The following is a 19082-nucleotide window of genomic DNA, read 5'->3' on the forward strand; positions in this document are numbered from 1 at the left end:
TAAAAAGCTATCACATGTTATGGGTCGAAAAGTGTATAATTGCCTTCCGCGTGAAATTGTTACTGCAAAAAGTGCGTCAATGTTTAAAACTAAACTCAGACAATGGCTCCTCGAGCAGACGTTCTATGACCACAAAGAGCTTTTTATAAGTAAACCCATGTCATAGAATAAGACTAATATTGTATAATACCTACATATTGTAGTACCTATTGACTTGTAATTTTATATTATTAATAAATGATGATTATGATTATGATTATGATTATAAGTCGTGTGACAATGCAATATTATGGTACCATCGAGCTGATCTGATGATGGAGACAGGAGGTGGCCATAGGAACTCTGTGATAAAACAACGCAACCTAATCGTGTTTGGGGTTTTTAGAATTGTCTCGATGAGTATTAGTTGCCTGTGGAAAAAAGTACAGTGAGCGATAAAAGCTTGTACCAAAAATGAAATTTTTGTCTAAAACTTATTTAATACCGTGCTCTGAGAAGAGTACCTACATGTTAAAACTTAGGAACTTCTATCAGTAAAATAATACTTAGTATTAAAGCAGAAGAAAAATTGGAGGCTTAATTTGAAATACTTAGCAGGAAACAATAAATAGTTGACATAAAACTATGAAAATTGATTATATCGCGTATATTGAATTTTTAATACAACCCGACGTTTCGAACCCTTTACAGCGTTCCGTCCATCCGTTTTCATAGTTTTATTTCATGAGTAACTATCGCGGTAACCGAAGACAATATAATAAATAGTTGCTAAAATAGCACAAAGCAATACTTAAATTGACAGCCGTATACTTTTGTTTCAGATTAACGGTACCAGGCCAACCAATGATACAGTTTCCAAGTGACAAGGAGGATGAAGAAGAAAATGGCACTAGATTTAGAAGAACCGGCTCAGAACGACTCCGAGACGGCGCGAAAGCTTTGCTCAGACGTGTAGAATCCCTCAAAACTAGGAGAAGAAAACGGCAAAACAGAACCGAAGTCATTGTCTCCTCTCCCCACTTTTTAGATACACAAACTGATCGATATCCAGATTTAAATTATATTGACATGACTCCCACGACTCCTACAGCGTTTCCTTTTCCAGATTTTGCTAGTTCTCCTTTACATGCTCCAGCTATTCGAACTCAACCTCCTTCACCTATGACCATTATGCCACCATCTCCCATCGCTCCGCTGGAGCAGTCCTTTGTTTTAAATCATCCATTTGGAGACGATAGCTCTAGTTATGCCTCAGACGGAAGTATGGGGTCGAGTAATAAGAGTTCTAAGTCAAAATTAGGAAAGGCGAAGCGCATTTTCCACAGAGGGATCAAGAATGATGACTCCAGTGCACTGAGTGACTCGGAATGCCAACCGGCCAGCTGGAGGCATAATTATTATAGAGATCATAATACTCATCACAATACTGAGGTGAGTAGTCTTACACATTGAACTAAATGCTACTAAATCATTTGACCTTATGAGTTATGATATTTTATGCAATTTTACTTACCTATATTAAAATGATTGACTTTGGCTTCAGGTGTACGTGGAACCTCCGTCACCAATAGAACTAAAGCCAGACCCGGCAGTGCTGAAGGAGGTACAGAAGTCTCCTGGACACACAACGCATAGACGACAGGCTATTCGCACCAGCTCACTAAACCTGGGGAAAGATGGACAGAAGTAAGCATTTTTTTATTGCATAAATGACATAGGGTGGCAGAAATAATGCCAAAACAAGACATTCAAAGTTTAGGTATCCAGAAAACTTAAAATCAGAGTTTGTTATTGAGAATATATAAGCTGTTTACTGTTGGTTGTTAGCTATCGTAGGTATTTTATATTGCTAAAATAAGAAAATGAGTGTTATTGGATCTTGAATCTCGTTTTTGATATTTTAGCATTAACTTTACGATCGGCTTAGACAACCAGTAATGGTTAAAATAAGTAATACCTATTTTTTATATGATTACGGCTATTTTATTACCACGTTAAAGATAATTACGAGTACAAGTACATAATATAATGATATGACCTATCAGAACGGAAATTACATGCATTAAAATAGTAATCTAAGTCTAGAGTACATTTATTAATAAAATACTTTTTTCCAGTCGTTCTGTTTACTGGAAACTTGTTACAAATTTTTAATAATCTATTAGTGGTTAGGATAGGAGGTTCAAAGAATTTAGTATCTACATGTTATATTGCCATGTTTAGGAGTTATTTCAGCTTACGTTAATTGACTAGACTAACTTAACCACCATGAACCATTTTTAAATATCTACTAAAGCCAAGACTAATTGCTCCTTTAGTTAAACCCGATTATCCTACAAACGTTCTCGTTAACGCGTTTAAGATATTCGCATGGTAATTATGTCGTGACGAATTACCTCCTCGGACAAAACGCACCATGTGCTTAGTTTTCCTATAGCGCTTAAACCAATTTAGACCTTTGTAGTTTTAATGCATTTATGTAAGTAATAGACTACAACGAGTAGTAAAAGTTGCGATTCTCTGCAGCGCCTACTGCCTTTTAGAAGGATACGTTTCAGCTTGGCGGACCAGTATGGGTAATGACCTTTTATATGTATATTTAACATTCGCGACTAAATGTCTACGTGATGTCTCACACTAGGTACATATTTATTTACATATATATTAAATTTGTATATATGTAGGTATATTATTATTTTCTTTATGGATATTTGTGTAAATATAGTATCATAGTAGTCTGACTTGGATCTTTTTCATATTTACTCTTTACAATCCTACACCAAACTAACTGTCTTTGTTTAGCCCAATGGTTGACTGGTAGAGAATGCCTCAAGGCGTCAAGTCCGCCATTTGTACTCTTTTTGTGTAAATTTGTGCAATAAAGTTTAAATAAATAAATAAATAGGTATTGTTTTGGTAATTTCTTTTTGTTTACTATGCTGGAATTTTTAAACACACGGAATTAATGTAAACAAAGGTGTGGCCGGCGACAAAAAAATTTGCAGCATTCAAGGTACTTAAATTGTCCATATTTTCCATAATTTATTAAATATTTTTATATTCTACTACATAAATAATGAATTTGTTAAAAGGAAACTAAATTTTAACAAAAAACATTTTGATATATGTATTTATGGAAAATAAAAAGCTGCTCTTGTCGTGTAGTTTTTTTATTGCACTGGTATCGCTATGGAGATTCACCCGGGCGACCAAGTTGCGGGCCGTTAATAGTACATTTCGATGCTAGTGCGGAAAGTATGTCAAATGGCAAGACTCGGGACGAGTGAAGAATGACATTTCCGCACGTGTGTCGAACGACGTGTTTTAATACAGTTGCGAAAAAATAGGAAAAACAACAAGTAAGGAATTCGAAACTTTTATATTATTAATTCTGTGACATTATTGACATTGACATTTTTTTTTTTTTTTAATCATTTATGGCCTGGAGGCGAGTTGACATTGACATTATGAATAGGTGTTTTTTTAGCTTTTATATGACTAGAATGGATTTTATTATTATTATTGAACCCACTTCATACAACATTGTACACATTGTATTGTTTTACAAATATAAAACATTGTACTATTATTACCTAAATATCGTTATTAACGATTATTTGAATATCGTATATTTATAAAAACAATATCGAATGTTGCCTTTGGAAACTTAAAACATTCTTGCAGTAAGAAAAAACGCCTCTCCTTTGACAGGCGTTCCGTTCCATTCAGACAACTTATTAAGAACGGTTTTTCAACGTTAAAAAATAAACGTGTTATAATACTTATAATGATGAAGAGGTAAGTAATAAAATATGAAATATGCATATTTTTCGTATTCTTACATTAACAGTAGGTTTTTATGTTGATAATGTTGATTACGACGTTAAGGAAACTAATATTAACACTCATCAATAAGTAGTCATGAATTGAAACAAGTATAAATTTTAAAAAATTGGGAAAGTAAAAAGCACTAGTTCGCGAAAACCAATTTTCCACACGCTAAACAGCCACGAAAAGTAGCACTTTTTAAGCAACTGTATTAAAAAGTTACTTTCGCATTTATAACATTAGTAGGGAAATCCCTTCCCTATAAGATTTAAGGACTTTATAGTACATGTTATTTTTTTATATTGTACCTACCCAGGTATTTGCTTTTAGTTGTTGTGGATTTTTTTCTAGTTTTCCATTTAGTCCATCGTGATTAATTACAAATATGTAATAGTGTGTCATGAATAAATAGTTTTTGAGTTAATTCATTTCTTACTTACATTTATTTTTAAGTTTTTCTGCGAGCCCTTACTTTGAGAACCCCTGACTTACCTGCAAGTGTCACTTTGACAGTGACAGTAGTTTGTTTACATTAATTCTTCTTCTTTTTCCTTTTTTCTAACTTCCTTTTCACTTGGCAACCAACTTTTCGCCAAAGTTTCATTTGACAAACCAATCGTTGGCATAACCTTCGCAACTATTTTATTTCGCAAGTCCATACTTGCGAAATGAAAATGACGTACTAGGTTGGGTTAGGTTAGGTTGGATTATGTAAATTTGCGCAATGAAATTTCGCCCAACTAAAAATATGCGATAAATAGTTTGGGAACTGAAAGTTTGTCAAGTAATTTTCGCCGAAACATCAGTAAACCGCCTATAAATCATTTGAATTTACTAGAGTTTTTATAAACATTTAATTATTAAATTTTAAATAAAATCGATTGTGTAAATACCATACCTTCGTGCCGACCATAAGACATCACTTTGATCTTCTTTTAACTAACTACAAGTACCTACGTAGTCTGATAATTTTATTATTAATTGAGAATTTCGAAAAGCGCAACTGAAAGGTCTAAAAATAGAAAGGGATGATGTTTTAAACTAGATAAAGCCCAAAGCACCCAAACTTTATTTGTATACTTTGTGCTCAATTGTTTATACAATGAAACTGAAGTAAAATATCTTCAGTCTTTCTTCAGTAATATTTAAAGTCGCCATATTTATTTCAGATTTAGGGACAGAAGCTTGAAGAGAGACAAGTCAGCATCGAGGAGTTCCGAACTCGAAGGCAGTCCCAATTCTGCGGGGTCACGGTCCCATGACGGTGACCAGGACGACGATGATGACAGCGTTGACATCAAATCTAAAAAGTAGGTCTATTGTATTTTTTTTCAAACTAGCGACCCGCCCCGGCTTCGCACGGGTTACAAAAAACCTTAACAAATTATACACCTAAACCTTCCTCTATTGATATGTGAAAACCGCATGAAAATCCGTTCAGTAGATTTTGAGTTTATCGCGAATATACATACACATACGCGCCTGGGTTCAATGACCCAGTGAACAGTGAACAGTTCAATGAACAGTGTAAAATATAATTGCCATACGATAAATAAAATAAATAATACATACACACAAACAGACAGACGCGTCGTTTTATAAGGTGTAGTGATAATAACATTTTTTATGGGTTGTCTCTATAGAAGTGTACCGAGTGTAGGTAGGTACCTACTAATTTTAAATTTGGTATCTGAAAGTAAACTTAAACTACTATTAGAAATAATGGGTTTTAATGATAAACACGTATGTTTCCAGAAATAACATTCAGAGGTGGTATTCATTCCGGACGACTACGCTAAACGGCGGTCCCAAAGCCCACAATACCCTGCAGCCAGTAACCAATCAAAAGGATCCAGAAGCCTATTGTAAGTAATCTTCTATGGGTAATTTGGTGGCATTGTAATTATGGCCTTTTACTTAAAGGAGGCACTCAATTAAGCTGTTTTATTACGTTTTGACGGAGAGAGACTTGCTCCAGAAATAACTGTGCCATTGCCATTTGTAGAATTACGAAGCTTAATTGGGCATTTGATCCAGTTGCCTAGCAGTTGTTCGTTGGTGGACCTGAATGGCAGTCCAGCAAAAGTTTTGCAAAATATTACCTACTTATTTTTTTTATCTACAGTGGATATTATCTTGGTTAACTCATGCAAAGGACTCCACTGTTCACCGGATTTAAGATGTAATAGACTATTATTTATTAAAAATAGGGTACCACTGCTAATATTTCCTGTCTTTTTCCTTCTCAGTGTCTCGACCCATGTCATCTCTGTCCTGCGGGCAGCTGCACATTTTGCGAAAACTGGCACTGCTTCGACTCACCGCATGTATGGAGCGGTACTGCCCTTCACACAAGTCCGGTTGGAACTGGGAACTACCAAAGCTTATTAGAAAGATCAAAACTCCTGATTATAAAGGTACCTTAACACTTTTGACAAAAAATACATAGGTATATATGTAGTACCTAGTATGTGTAGTTTTTTCTCTGAAATTCTACATGGACGCCATATCTTTGCTACAAAAGAGAAGAAAGTGAACACATACTCTAATAAAAAGTATGTTGTTTAGTTTCACTTTAACCTTTATTAAAATCCTTAGCACCCTTTATGTATGCCATTTTTTTAAGACTAGATTATTTTGGCTATTTTTGGGTATTAAGGTTTCTACCCTGTGTAATTAATTAAATAAAAAAAAATGCGTTTATTTTCAGAAAATTTATGGGTCCATAGCATTTTTAGTACTTAAAACTAAAATTATTAATACTAAATACTAAAACTAAAATGAGTTAGTATTAATAACAAAGGTATACCTACCTATAACGGCTATAACCTAAACTAACCTAAGCTATTATAAACTAAGAGCCCTGCATAACAGGCGCGGCGCGCGGTTCACCGTGGCGCACGTACAGCTCGTTAAACCTGCCGAGCACGGCGCTGTTCTGCCTCCCGGGCACGACCTGCAGGAGACTGTTGGGGCTTCCCCTAACCCGTCTGATGAGCGACGCGGCTTTACTGCGCATGAGCGCATAAAAGTCATCAATGTGCGCGTCGGCAATACCTAACCTGGTTAACCTTTTCTATATTCCAACAAATTGTTTTTCAGATAAAACCGTTTTCGGCGTGCCCCTCACCGTGTCGCTGCAGAGGACAGGCCATTCTTTGCCGAAGTCCATACAGTGCGCACTCAATTGGCTGAAAAACAACGCCCTCGACCAGGTATGGCATGCTATTGTGGCGTTTCATCTTTTATGTTCGGTTTATTTATTAAACTTTTTCTCAAACAGGCAATGAAATATTGATATTATGTTCTTCATATTAGGCTGGGAAGTATCACGTCTCAGGCGCGAGTAGACGAGAGGTCTGTAATGAAATTTCATACAAAGTTGCAGGCCTAGGCCGGGAAGTGGCTCGTGGCTCTTTTTAGAGTTCCGTACCCAAAGGGTAAAAACGGGACCCTATTACTAAGACTCCGCTGTCCGTCTGTCTGTCTGTCACCAGGCTGTATCTCATGAACCGTGATAGCTAGACAGTTGAAATTTTCACAGATGATGTATTTCTGTTGCCGCTATAACAACAAATACTAAAAAATACGGAACCCTCGGTGGGCGAGTCCGACTCGCACTTGGCCGGTTTTTTTAAATGGCTGAATGCCATGATGCTGTGTCACAAATATATGTGAAATGGAAACTATTGTAATCTTAGTTATGTGGCTAAACCGACAGTCAGACGGACCACGGATGGAAGGCGAAAAAATCAAAGATACATAAATATATCTTGATTTGTGTAATAAATTGATAAACTACATGTGTAAAATATACGACACGTGTGATAAAGATATGAATAGGTGGTAGTTATATTTTGTTTGTTTCTTTAGTTTAGAAATAAAACTGATTTCGTGGAGATTTCTTTATTTATTTCATTGGATCTTTTGAGAAAAGCACTATACATACATCGGCGTGAAAAGGGGTTGTCGGCCTCATAACTATCCGGTCTACGCATTCGGCCTGCAACCCTTTACTTCGCAGTCTCTATAGCAATGTACTATTGTTCGGGCTCCATACATATAAAAAAAAAAACATAACTACTATTTTCAACTCAAATCGTCTGAAACTGTACTAACTGAGTACTGGGCAAAATCCATTTCATTCAAAAAATCCTTAAAATGTTGACTGGTTTTTGTATTTATTCATAGAAACAATTAATGATCTACAAAGAAACGCACCAAATGCCACCATACCAGCATACCATATGCCAAAAAAATCACAAATAATTCATAGTATTACCATCTGCGAGGATATTACGGTTCGTTTTGCGGTTCTTGAGTAATAATGATTTCTTGTTCCTGCTCCATACATTTTTTTTTAAATGGTAACTCGATAGTTTTCATTTCCAATCGTCTAAAATTCATAAGTTACCATAACAATGCTGGACTAAACCTATTTATTTCAATCAAAAAAACATAAAAATAACGATTTCGGTTTCTATGTCAATTAGAGCCGAATTTCTTCCCACAGTGCGTTGCCATTGCCAACCTACCAATTACTTAACTAATTGACAGATATAGGTGATCAAAAGGACTTCAAAAAGTCCTTTGTTTAAAGTATTTAAACACAATTAATTTTAACAGACTTTGTCATCGCTCTTTACTGGGAATTGTTTGGAAGTTTCGATTAAGTATATACCTTTGAAGCTGTTTTGTCTGACTCATCTTATTGATGTCAATTATTAATTAGCCAATTTATTTAGGCCCTAGTGGGCAGGAAATGAACAACAATAACGTAATTTCCGGTTCTAAAATGGTTCAACATTCGGATGGTTTTTGTATGGATATCCATATCATATCTTTGTCATTGTGGTGATTGATCTTGACCAAATGTACTTTTTTTCTTTAAATACGAGTATTTAACGCAAAATAATTCCATTTCCAGATGGGTATCTTCCGGAAAGCCGGTGTCAAGTCAAGAATAGCGAAGCTACGCACATTAGTCGAAAGCGCAGGGGCCGTGAACGCCGCCTTCGCTATTGAAAACATGAACACAGTGGACCCTCACCAGTCAAGCCTGAACTTCGACGGCGCCCAAGCCCACGACGTGGCCGATATGGTGAAACAGTACTTCAGAGAGTTGCCCGATGCGCTGCTGACGAATAAACTTAGTGAAACGTTCATTGCGATATTTCAACGTGAGTAAAACTTTAGTACTGGAACGTGTGGAACATTACATAATTATGTACCTACATGAAATTGTTTATCTTAGTTTCAATTTTATTTATTATTTCCAGACGTACCAGAACCTCTCAGGCCTGACGCAGTACAGTGCGCATTACTTTTGCTGCCTGAAGAACACTTGGAGGCATTGCAGTCACTACTTATATTCCTTGCCGAGGTAAATAAACTAGCTATCTCTCGCATATTTCTCATGAGGCGGTCAGAGCAAACTGATCGATGGCGTTGCGAGCTATTCCATATGCAAGAGAGTACCTAGAATCTCCATTTGAATCAGTAATGAGCTAATGAGTCATCAACATACCCGTATCATGTTCACCTAGATATACCTATTTATGTTATTTTCTGGAGGTTAACGTTCCTATATAGTTCAAAAAATAGTATTTTCGGCATATTCATTTTACTCAAGGTTGGTTTAAGTAGGTAGGTAAGCTAAGCACTAGTAAGCACTGTAAATGGCAGATTGTTTTTTCATATACTTTTCGTAAAATTTGCAAATGATTGTTTTAACTCTTCATAGTTTTATACAAAAGTGGGCGGTATTGTGCTTGCCGTCATATTTATCAAAGATAGATATAACTCCGTAATAGATGGATACAGTCTTAGAAAAAAACGTGCCTCGAAAATCACGAAAATTTGATTCTCAAACAGATGGCGCCACTAGTTTTGGTCTACTCTCGTATAGAGGGCGTTGACGGTTTAGTTTGTAATTTATAATTTGAACGCATATCAGTGAAAGAACATGGCTCAAAATCATATAAAAATAATTAATGGAAATAAAAAAATCATTTATCCATATTTAAATACATTTTAACCTATCTTTATAAATCTTCATTTTTAGTTTTAAAGTATGTCGATAGATGGCAGTGAATTTACAGTGGTTACAAAATTAACTATGACAGTACCGCTCTATCTTATTATATCCTCTTTGTATTTATATAAATATTAAAACAAAACTGATCCATTTCGAAAGAATCACAGTTCGAGAGTGTGTTTACATACTTAGAACTAAAACCACTTATGTGGTGGTCAACGAATAAGTAGGTACGATCCGCCGATTATATTAGTGGTATTTGCATCAACCCAGGCTTAAGTTTATTTTCAATGTAGTATTGTTAAATTGTTAATGTTGGGTAACTTACAGGTTGCAGAGCATTCGGCGGTGAACCAGATGACAGCGTCTAACTTGGCTGTATGTTTGGCCCCCACGCTGCTAAGGCTTCATCATGCGCCGCCTCAGACTGGTAGCACGAAGGAAGGAAATTCAAACCGGTAAGATACTCGTAATAGTATTTTCACCTCAGCAGCTCGAACAAGCCTACTTTCGTCGTGAAACAATGTAGCTTTTTAATTTAGTGAAGGCCATGAACTTCATACTTTTATTACATTTTTTTACGGTACGGTACGGTACGGTACGGTACGGTACGGTACGGTCCGGTCCGGTCCGGTCCGGTCCGGTCCGGTCCGGTCCGGTCCGGTCCGGTCCGGTCTCGTCTCGTATCGTATCGTATCGTATCGTATCGTATCTTATCGTATCGTACATATTATAATACTTTTTTTTTCTGTTTATTCTGTGTAATTCGAAATACATTTTAACCTTTAATATGTTCTCACTACTGAGGTGAAAAATTATGTGTGCAACACGAGAGCAAAGTTATTTTACATCTCGTGTTTTTGAATCTTTCGCTTTCTCGGGACTCAAAATAAACACTCGCAAGAAAAACCAACTTTCCTCTCTTGTTGCACAATACTTATTTGTGCTCTCCCAGAAAAACCAACTTTCCTCTCTTGTTGCACAATAGTTATTTGTGCAACAAGAGAGGAAAGTTGGTTTTTCTTGCGAGTGTTTATTTTGAGTCCCGAGAAAGCGAAAGATTCTATAATTGAATCACGAGCGAAGCGAGTGATTCTAAGGTAGAATCTCGAGCGTAGCGAGGGACTCAAAAACACGAGATGTAAAATAACTTTGCTCTCGTGTTGCACACATAATTTTTCACCTCAGTAGTGAGAACATATTAAAGGTTAAAATGTATCTCGAATTACACAGAATAAACAGAAAAAAAAAGTATTATAATATGTACGATACGATAAGATACGATACGATACGATACGAGACCAGACCGGACCGGACCGGACCGGACCGGACCGCACCGTACAGTACCATACCGTACCGTACCATAAAAAAAATGTAATAAAAGTATGAAGTTCATGGCCTTCACTAAATTAAAAAGCTACATTGTTTCACTTCCTGGAGTGAGGAAAGTCGCACTTTCCTCACTCCAGGGAGTGACGAAAGTAGGCTTGTTTGAGCTGCTGAGGTGAAAATAACTATTTATGCAACCGTTGTATAAGAAGGGTCAAAAAATGCGAGTGGCGTCGGTTACAAAAGTGTAAAGGAATACGTCACGAGCAGTTTTTGGTCTACTTATACAACGTTGCATACAATACTTTTTCTACTTATAAATAAATTGCAAAATAACAAGGGTGTCGCCAGAGGGAAGCAGGGAGGCATTTTATGAAACGCTACCACTTTATAGTTTTAAAAGTGTAAAGCGGCAACACTACCCAACACTCCTTTCGCTATTCGTCAAACGCATGTCAGAAGCCGTTTTACATTTTTAAACTTGGAACTTGCTGTTTCATAAAATGGGGTCTGAAAGATATTCGAAAGACCGCCGTCTGTGTAGATGAATAATGAATCTGAAAATTATAATTTTATTCCAGAATGGTAATAGAAAGCGTGGCCGATCAGCGTCAAATCAGCGAAAGTCGCGCAGCTCATGCATGTCTCCTACTACTCATTCAGAAGCACCAGCAGCTGTTTTTGGCGCCAGCGGATATGCTGGCGCGGTGCAAGTTCAACTATTTCGAGGAGAGTGTGCCTGTGAGTAATATGACTTCTTTCTTGGTGTAGATTGAGAAAAGGGTTTTATGATTTGATTTGAGTAGACTCTATCTAAAACCCACGAGTGTCATTATTCAGTAGTAATGTCGTCTATCTCAAAACACCTCAAAGGGTTTGGATTGGGCAGCCGAATAGCAGCGCCGCTGATTTTAACGACCCTGAGCTTTGAGGAATCCTCTAGATTGATGGCCCTCAATCAAAATATTTTGGTACCAATCTAACTATAAACTAGGCGCTGTGTAGGCCTCGCAACCCCAATCGGTTGAAAAATCGACCTGTAAAGGAGGACAGCCGGACATACAAAAACATGTTTGCCCTAGACGAAACGGAGACACTTCGCTCACGATTCTCGCTCCCTTAGTAAAATAAATATTTTGCAATTATAAGGAGATATAATATATATTTTTTGTCATTGCAGGTTTCGCTAGAAGAATTAGGAGCAGATTTCAACCAAGACTGGAAAGGTTTTCAACAAGCCTGCATCAAAGCTTTACTAAAAGAAGCCAAAGAAAAGTAAGTCAACTTCAGATACGTACCTACTTTCTTTCACTTGGCGTCGATATTTACGTGTTTACTAACGTAGACCTGTTCTCTTAGAAATGTTTTGTCAGATATTGGTAATTCTCATAGTTTTAACTTTTCTCGTGCTTTTTTAGAATCTGTGGCCGTTCAGGAAAGAGGTGAGACTCGGTGTTATATAGAACGTCTGCCATCTTCATTTCCATTGATGTAGCCTTTTATGGAATGTCTGCTTTGTACTGAAAGAATAGCATTAAATACAATTATTCATAAATTTTCGGAATAATAGCTTTATTAGCATTATATTCGAATGTAAGCTTGTTTTACCTTTCGTTAATGTCGGGTTAATACAGTCGTGATTTGTATGCTTTATTATTTTGTCCGTACCTATCTGCTATCTGGTTATGATATTTCAACGACATTCAACTTAATAAACCAAATATCGAGCACATAAAATAAAGTAACATAAGATAATATTTTTATTTCACTCTTAAATCAATACCGACTTGATACAATATCAGTGCGCTTCAGTTCAGAGTAGGCATAATAAAAAAAATTACTAACTTCGGCACATCATTTTCATTTGTAGTGGCCACTTAGGTGTTTTTGTTTGTTGTTTTTTCTGTTAACTAGTTAGTGTCTTCGACTTCTTAGGGCATTACTAATTTAATGATATGCAGTATGCAGCTAATATAATTAAGCTTTTTTCTATACCTAGTATAAATTTTCAAATAGTTCAAATAATATAACATATGATAATTTCATATTAGATACTAGTACCTTATATATTTCCTAACTAATCTCTGATTATATATTGTATTAGATGTGTAAAAATTTTTTTTTAGGTATCTACATACTTCAAATTCGGCAGCTAATGTAGATGACGCGGCTCCGTACATTATACGGTAACTTTAGTTGTCAGAAGTTGAGGTTTGACAACTCAATTACCACAAAATATATGGTGCCGCACCGTCTTCTTCAACTCTAAAACCGTTCTATAAAACTTTGACAAGACTTTTACTACCTGTCTAGAGTTAGACCTAGAAAAGTCTGCAGAAATTTTGACAGCACACGCAGTGCCAGTATTACTTATATGTCATAATTTCATAGTAGTTTGACGTTTAAAATAACACCTGCACTGCGTGTGCTGTCAAAATATCTGCAGACTTTTCTTGGTTTACCTCCACTTATTATCCAATGGAGAAATTTTGAAAGTCAATGAAACTTCATAAATAGGTAAAACACCTAACACGGTGTTCTTATAAAAAAGCCATGTAGGTCTTAACAATACTTCTTATCGCCCCTTGCACCATGGTTACCAGTACAATTTGACACTTGGTTAACGGTTTAACCGCTTAACCCCGGGTTAGTGGGATGGGGCAAGTGGGCCTAACTGACTTTAAATAAGTGTTAGGAATTGTGAACGATATAACCAATAAACCATGAAACTTCCAGAACGAGAGGATGGATGTCAGTGTCCGGGGCAGCGCCTCACGTGGAGTTGTGCTGCAAGAAGGTCGGCGATGGCCACCCACTGCGGCTATGGAGGGCTACTACGGACGTGGAGGCTCCGCCGCAGGAGGTTATGCAGAGGTTCGTCTTAACTGCCACAATAAGTAAAATGGACTCCTTTAACTATACTAATTCTGATTATCTTAATAACTTAATAAGTCATTCAGCACAAAGTACCATATTTAATGTAGAACCGGCTTGTTTCAATTTTAAATGAAAGCTTTGTACTAAATAGGAACCAAGAAAAGCACTAGTTTAAAAGGAGTGAATTAGGATCATACACTTTACTTTTTAGGACGTTGGATTAACGGTGATGTGATTATGAACGAGGCTAAATTCAAACCAATAACAGCGCATCAACCTTACGAGTTTAGATTACATTCTCATCTGCTTATTTCAGGCCATTATAATTGTGATTTTTTTAATTTTAGAATTCTTCGCGAGCGTCACATCTGGGACGACTCGTTAGTGAAGTGGCGGGTCGCCGAGAAGCTCGGCACGAACGCAGAGGTGTTCCAGTTCATAACAGCCTCGAGCATCAACCTGCCACCAAGAGATTACTGTGTTTTAAGGTAGGTACTTATATTTTTCATAATGAATTTATTTTTGAGCAATTTTATATGTTTGGCCCGCCCATCACCGCTTCGACTACCTACTCACAGTTGGAGGGACCATGACGAGACTCATCACGAACCATTTGGATTAAACAATGATTAAACATGACGAGGTGACATAACGTCAAGGGTTATGACGTTAAGGCTAAAAACAGGAAATTCGTTAGTACGTATATAGTGACGTTATTGGAAAAACAACATACAAAATTAATAGGAACTTCAATTAAATCGTAGGTATAAAATATTTTCAAACCGAAACAAATTGCACAAACATGTTGGGCATTGTTTTCATAACTTACGTTGCACCAGCCATGGTAGTCCTTATTATGTTCGTTACGATTTTTGTCCAAGCGAAGCTGTATTTTAACGTTCGTTCGTATTAGATCCTGGCAGCAAGGCGGCGGTGGCGGAGGTTGGTGCGCGGTGGCCGAGACGTCGGTCGCGCACGGCAACCAGCCCACCGACGGCTCCCGCGGCGTGGTGCTTGCGTCGCGCTACCTCGCGCAGCCGGCCGGCAAGGGCCGCAGCCGACTGGTGCATCTGGCCAGGGTTGACACTATGTAAGAATCCAATCAGATCTTACCTTACTGAGGTCGTTGAAACTTTACACTCGATACGACGACTGTTCATCCGGCTCCGGCGACCGCTCAGCTACATAAATAATCCAAAAACTTGTGTCATGTGAGTGGGTAACTTGACTAGGAGATGTTTTTAAGCCTTCTGGGTGCTGCTCTGTTGGTAATCGCTCTTCACCTATTCAGTACGCAGGCGTCAGCATGCATGTATGTTAAGTTTTTTTTATTGATTGCAGGGGACGGACTCCAGAATGGTACAACAAATGCTATGGTCACATATGTGCGCTATATTTGGCACGAATTCGGGCCTCTTTCAAGCACAATACCGAAGGACCAGAGTCGAATGTATGATCCAAGCATTCCACTTAAGCCGGCAATGTAGTGCCAGCTTAAGTTTGACGTTAAGGGACGTCAGTGTGTACATAGCCTTATTCTAAAGGCATAATTTTATGCTTCGGGGAATTCCTAGAAACAATGCAGACTCGTGCATCATGAGATGTCTCAATGTAGTTAATAAATCATAGTTCTTAAGCACAAGGGAATTACTTAATAAGAATATTAAGGATGAACAATTGTTATTATTCATTGTACTGAAGGGACTTTTCTTGTAATTGTTGTAAGAAAATACGTGAGAGTATAAATGCGATGTTACTTTGAGAGACCCAGGTGTTCTGAGACCCTATAAATAAATTAATAAAATTGAGTAACCATTAAACACGTAAAATTGAGCATTTTCATGTGATGATTATTGTAGTAAAATAATTAGCACAATAGAAAAATATTTTACAGTACATATGGTGCTACTTTCTCGCACTAATGCGGAAAGTGCACTTTTTGTGCATATGTCGAAAGTTTAAAGGGCCATATGTACTGTAAAACGTTGTTCGATACACGTGCGAATAGGTAATTCGCAACTCGTGTCGATTTAAAACACTCCCTGCGGTCGTGTTTTAATTTATCGCCACTCGTTTCGAATTTCCTCTTTTCCGCACTTGTATCGAAAATAACTATTATCAGTTGACTAAACTACGCACCAGCATTCGATTTGCACAAGTCCATTGTATATAAAATAATGTAGGTTTCCTGTTCCATGACAACTATACAATGAACATATCCTTTTTGCCCAAAATAGCTAAACAAATATATTGCATGGTATATAAGTAATCAAGTTGGCAAAACAAAAACATATTCGTCTACAGTGTCTGTTGTTAAAATATATAACTTAAGACCTTTGGTGAACTTATTAAACCGTTGGAGACGGTGTTTAATATATTTGACATCGTTATTGGAAGTTAAGCAACTAAGCTAAAACGTATGACTGTGACTTGATGTGGTGTACAGATTATTCAAAAGTTTAAGCCTGAAGATCTGGAGATGTTCTATAATCATGAGTCTAAAATGTATAAATAGTAGGTATACGGAGAAGAAACTTGGGCGTTTTCTCATACTGAGACTGTTTCATAAATCTGAAGTTGTTCTTAAGAAATACGAAGACGACTCAAGCACGTAGCTCCTAACATTGTTTTGTATGCGATTATCGTTGATATTCATGTGTGGTTTTTGTAAGTTTGTGCGAGTGACCAAAATTATAGTCTTCTAAATGTGTCTGGGTGTAATGCATAATAAACATAGTTGTAATATGTATGTTCAATGCCTACCTCCATATTCAAGATTGTTTTGCCCTAGTTAAATTCCCTAGTAAAGGGACCTACCAAAAAGCCTGAAATATATTTAATAAGATTAGTTTATGTGTAATTAGTTAGTTATATTTTAAATTACCATCGTGATGTTAGTTTCCCCATGGTGCATACAATATTAAGATTAAATATTTTATAAAGTATTGAAATCAACAATCTCAAATACTTGCGGATCACTTTACCATACCTTCGTGTTAATGTTGTTGTTACATATCACTAGTCATATATATATATAAATAAATAACAATAAATATATAAATTTTAAACACATAATAACTGTACCTGTCCTGTGTTCAGGAATAGTATTAAATTGTATTTATGATATATTCATTAATATTACTAATATAATAAATAAATATTGAATCCTTTATTATATTTATGGGTAAAATATAAAATGAATAATTGTCAATGTGAATATTTAAAAAAGAGCTAATGTCGGTTGACATTTTTATATGTAAAAAGTCTGAATATAATTTTATATAATTTCGTTTTTGTATTTAGGTACCTACATTTCATCACAATTATCTTTGTGAGAGTATTTAAAAAAAAAAACATATTTTTCAGCACAAGTTTTTTTAAACCGAATATTTAGGCAAAAAAAAAGGATATACAATACATCTCATAATAAACTATCAAATGTTTAGAGATACCTAGTTGGTAGGTATACCTAATAGTAAAAATTTGTATTATGTGTTTCATAAAATGTGTTTCAAAATATAAATGACTAATTTCATTTCATTTCTGTAGGTTTCTATTTTCTATACCTAAGATTACCGTAAAGTGGCCAGTATTTCACATTTTGATTAGTTTTTTACTTGTGTTAATATCAAATGACGTATAATAAATACAAATCGTTTTGGACTATTATTATGAAACACACGATATTTTTCTATACTTTCCTTCGGAAAACAAATTCAAACCAAAAAATCACATTATGGAATAAATAATATATTTGTATTTAGATTAAATATTTGTAAATATATTTACATAGAATAATGGATCTTTAAGTACCTATACTTAGGTAACGTTGTAATCTCAATTTTAAAGGGGTTCTAGTCACATTCTTACTACATGTATGTATTTCAGTATACGAAAACTGAAGTTGTGTTAGTAGGACTGTGAAACCTTCACATTACTATGAGTTACCTGCCAAAAACACAGTAAGTTTGCGAGACATGCTGCCAGACATTGCAAAATATTGTCACATAATGATTATTGTATTTCAAAATCTGAAAAGTATTTGACAATATTGCATAAATGACCAGTAGTTTTCAGATATTAAATTAAATAAACCTATTAAAATTATTCTTATACAATGTAAATTGTAACTTATGGTCAATATAACGTACCAAGTTCAAAATGACATTACCTATAGATATCGCCTATGTACATTTGTATAGTCAGCATCAAATAGACATAGACAGTGATAGCCAAAGATGCCAAATATATCGCAAACCATCCTTGTTCCTATAGTAGGAACAAAGGTATGTTGTAATTGTAATATGTTTGGCTACTTTAGCTAAGATTATTGTTAGGCTGAGTGTACATACAGTTTATTTTGAGCAAGTAAATATATATTTTTTGCTATGGTTAAAATAATTTATTCCAACTCACTAAAAATACCAATTTTAAAAGTCGGACTACTTTTTTGTATCAGGTTTAGAATCACCATCAATACATTACATTCAGAATCACCATCAATATTATGCTGTATGCGAGCTGCATTTATACGGTATGCACATATATGCAACTGGTATTACATAAATAGCAAATAAGTTATTGAAATATTCACCGTTAATACTCCAAAATGTCTGTTATATTAATGTGTAAAATAATTATACCTTATTGCATTGTGATTTTATTCTATATGAAATATATGGACCATTACTGTGAATTGACAAAGTTTTATTTTTGATTGAGTAAAAGTGTACCACCCAAACCTCGTAAAAAATATTATTCCTCTTGATATGGCGATGGCGATCTGGTTTGAGTCTTTTTTTGGCATAAGTATACAAAGAGAACAACTTTGTCAGTAGAAAAAGGCGCGAAATTCAAATTTTGTAAGGGACGGTAACCCTTCGTGCCTATATAATTTTTTTAAATTGGTCGCTTGTTTTCTAGTGACTACGTTAACCTTTTTTTTAACCGACTTCAAGATTTCAAAGGAGGAGGTTCTCAATGAGGGCTATCGTTTTTTTGCTCACCAGTT

General features: G+C 35.8%; 1 protein-coding gene across 2 annotated transcripts in view; it reads left to right on the top strand.

Annotated features, from left to right (window-relative positions):
- LOC134741027 (rho GTPase-activating protein 7) overlaps positions 1-18767 on the top strand; it is a 347525-nt gene extending 328758 nt beyond the window's left edge. For both annotated transcript variants that reach the window (XM_063673759.1, XM_063673770.1), the window contains exons 6-20: positions 822-1431; positions 1544-1686; positions 4998-5138; positions 5584-5693; positions 6078-6245; positions 6931-7043; positions 8756-9008; positions 9108-9211; positions 10196-10323; positions 11776-11935; positions 12375-12469; positions 13931-14068; positions 14419-14559; positions 14985-15161; positions 15413-18767. In XM_063673759.1, coding sequence (XP_063529829.1) covers positions 822-1431; positions 1544-1686; positions 4998-5138; positions 5584-5693; positions 6078-6245; positions 6931-7043; positions 8756-9008; positions 9108-9211; positions 10196-10323; positions 11776-11935; positions 12375-12469; positions 13931-14068; positions 14419-14559; positions 14985-15161; positions 15413-15527 — 2596 coding nt within the window. In that variant the 3' untranslated portion in view covers positions 15528-18767. The remainder of the gene's footprint in view (positions 1-821; positions 1432-1543; positions 1687-4997; positions 5139-5583; positions 5694-6077; positions 6246-6930; positions 7044-8755; positions 9009-9107; positions 9212-10195; positions 10324-11775; positions 11936-12374; positions 12470-13930; positions 14069-14418; positions 14560-14984; positions 15162-15412) is intronic.
- Positions 18768-19082: the final 315 nt, after the last annotated feature.

This window comes from Cydia strobilella, chromosome 1 (genome assembly GCF_947568885.1).
Source record: "Cydia strobilella chromosome 1, ilCydStro3.1, whole genome shotgun sequence".
NCBI classification, from domain to species: domain Eukaryota; kingdom Metazoa; phylum Arthropoda; class Insecta; order Lepidoptera; family Tortricidae; genus Cydia; species Cydia strobilella.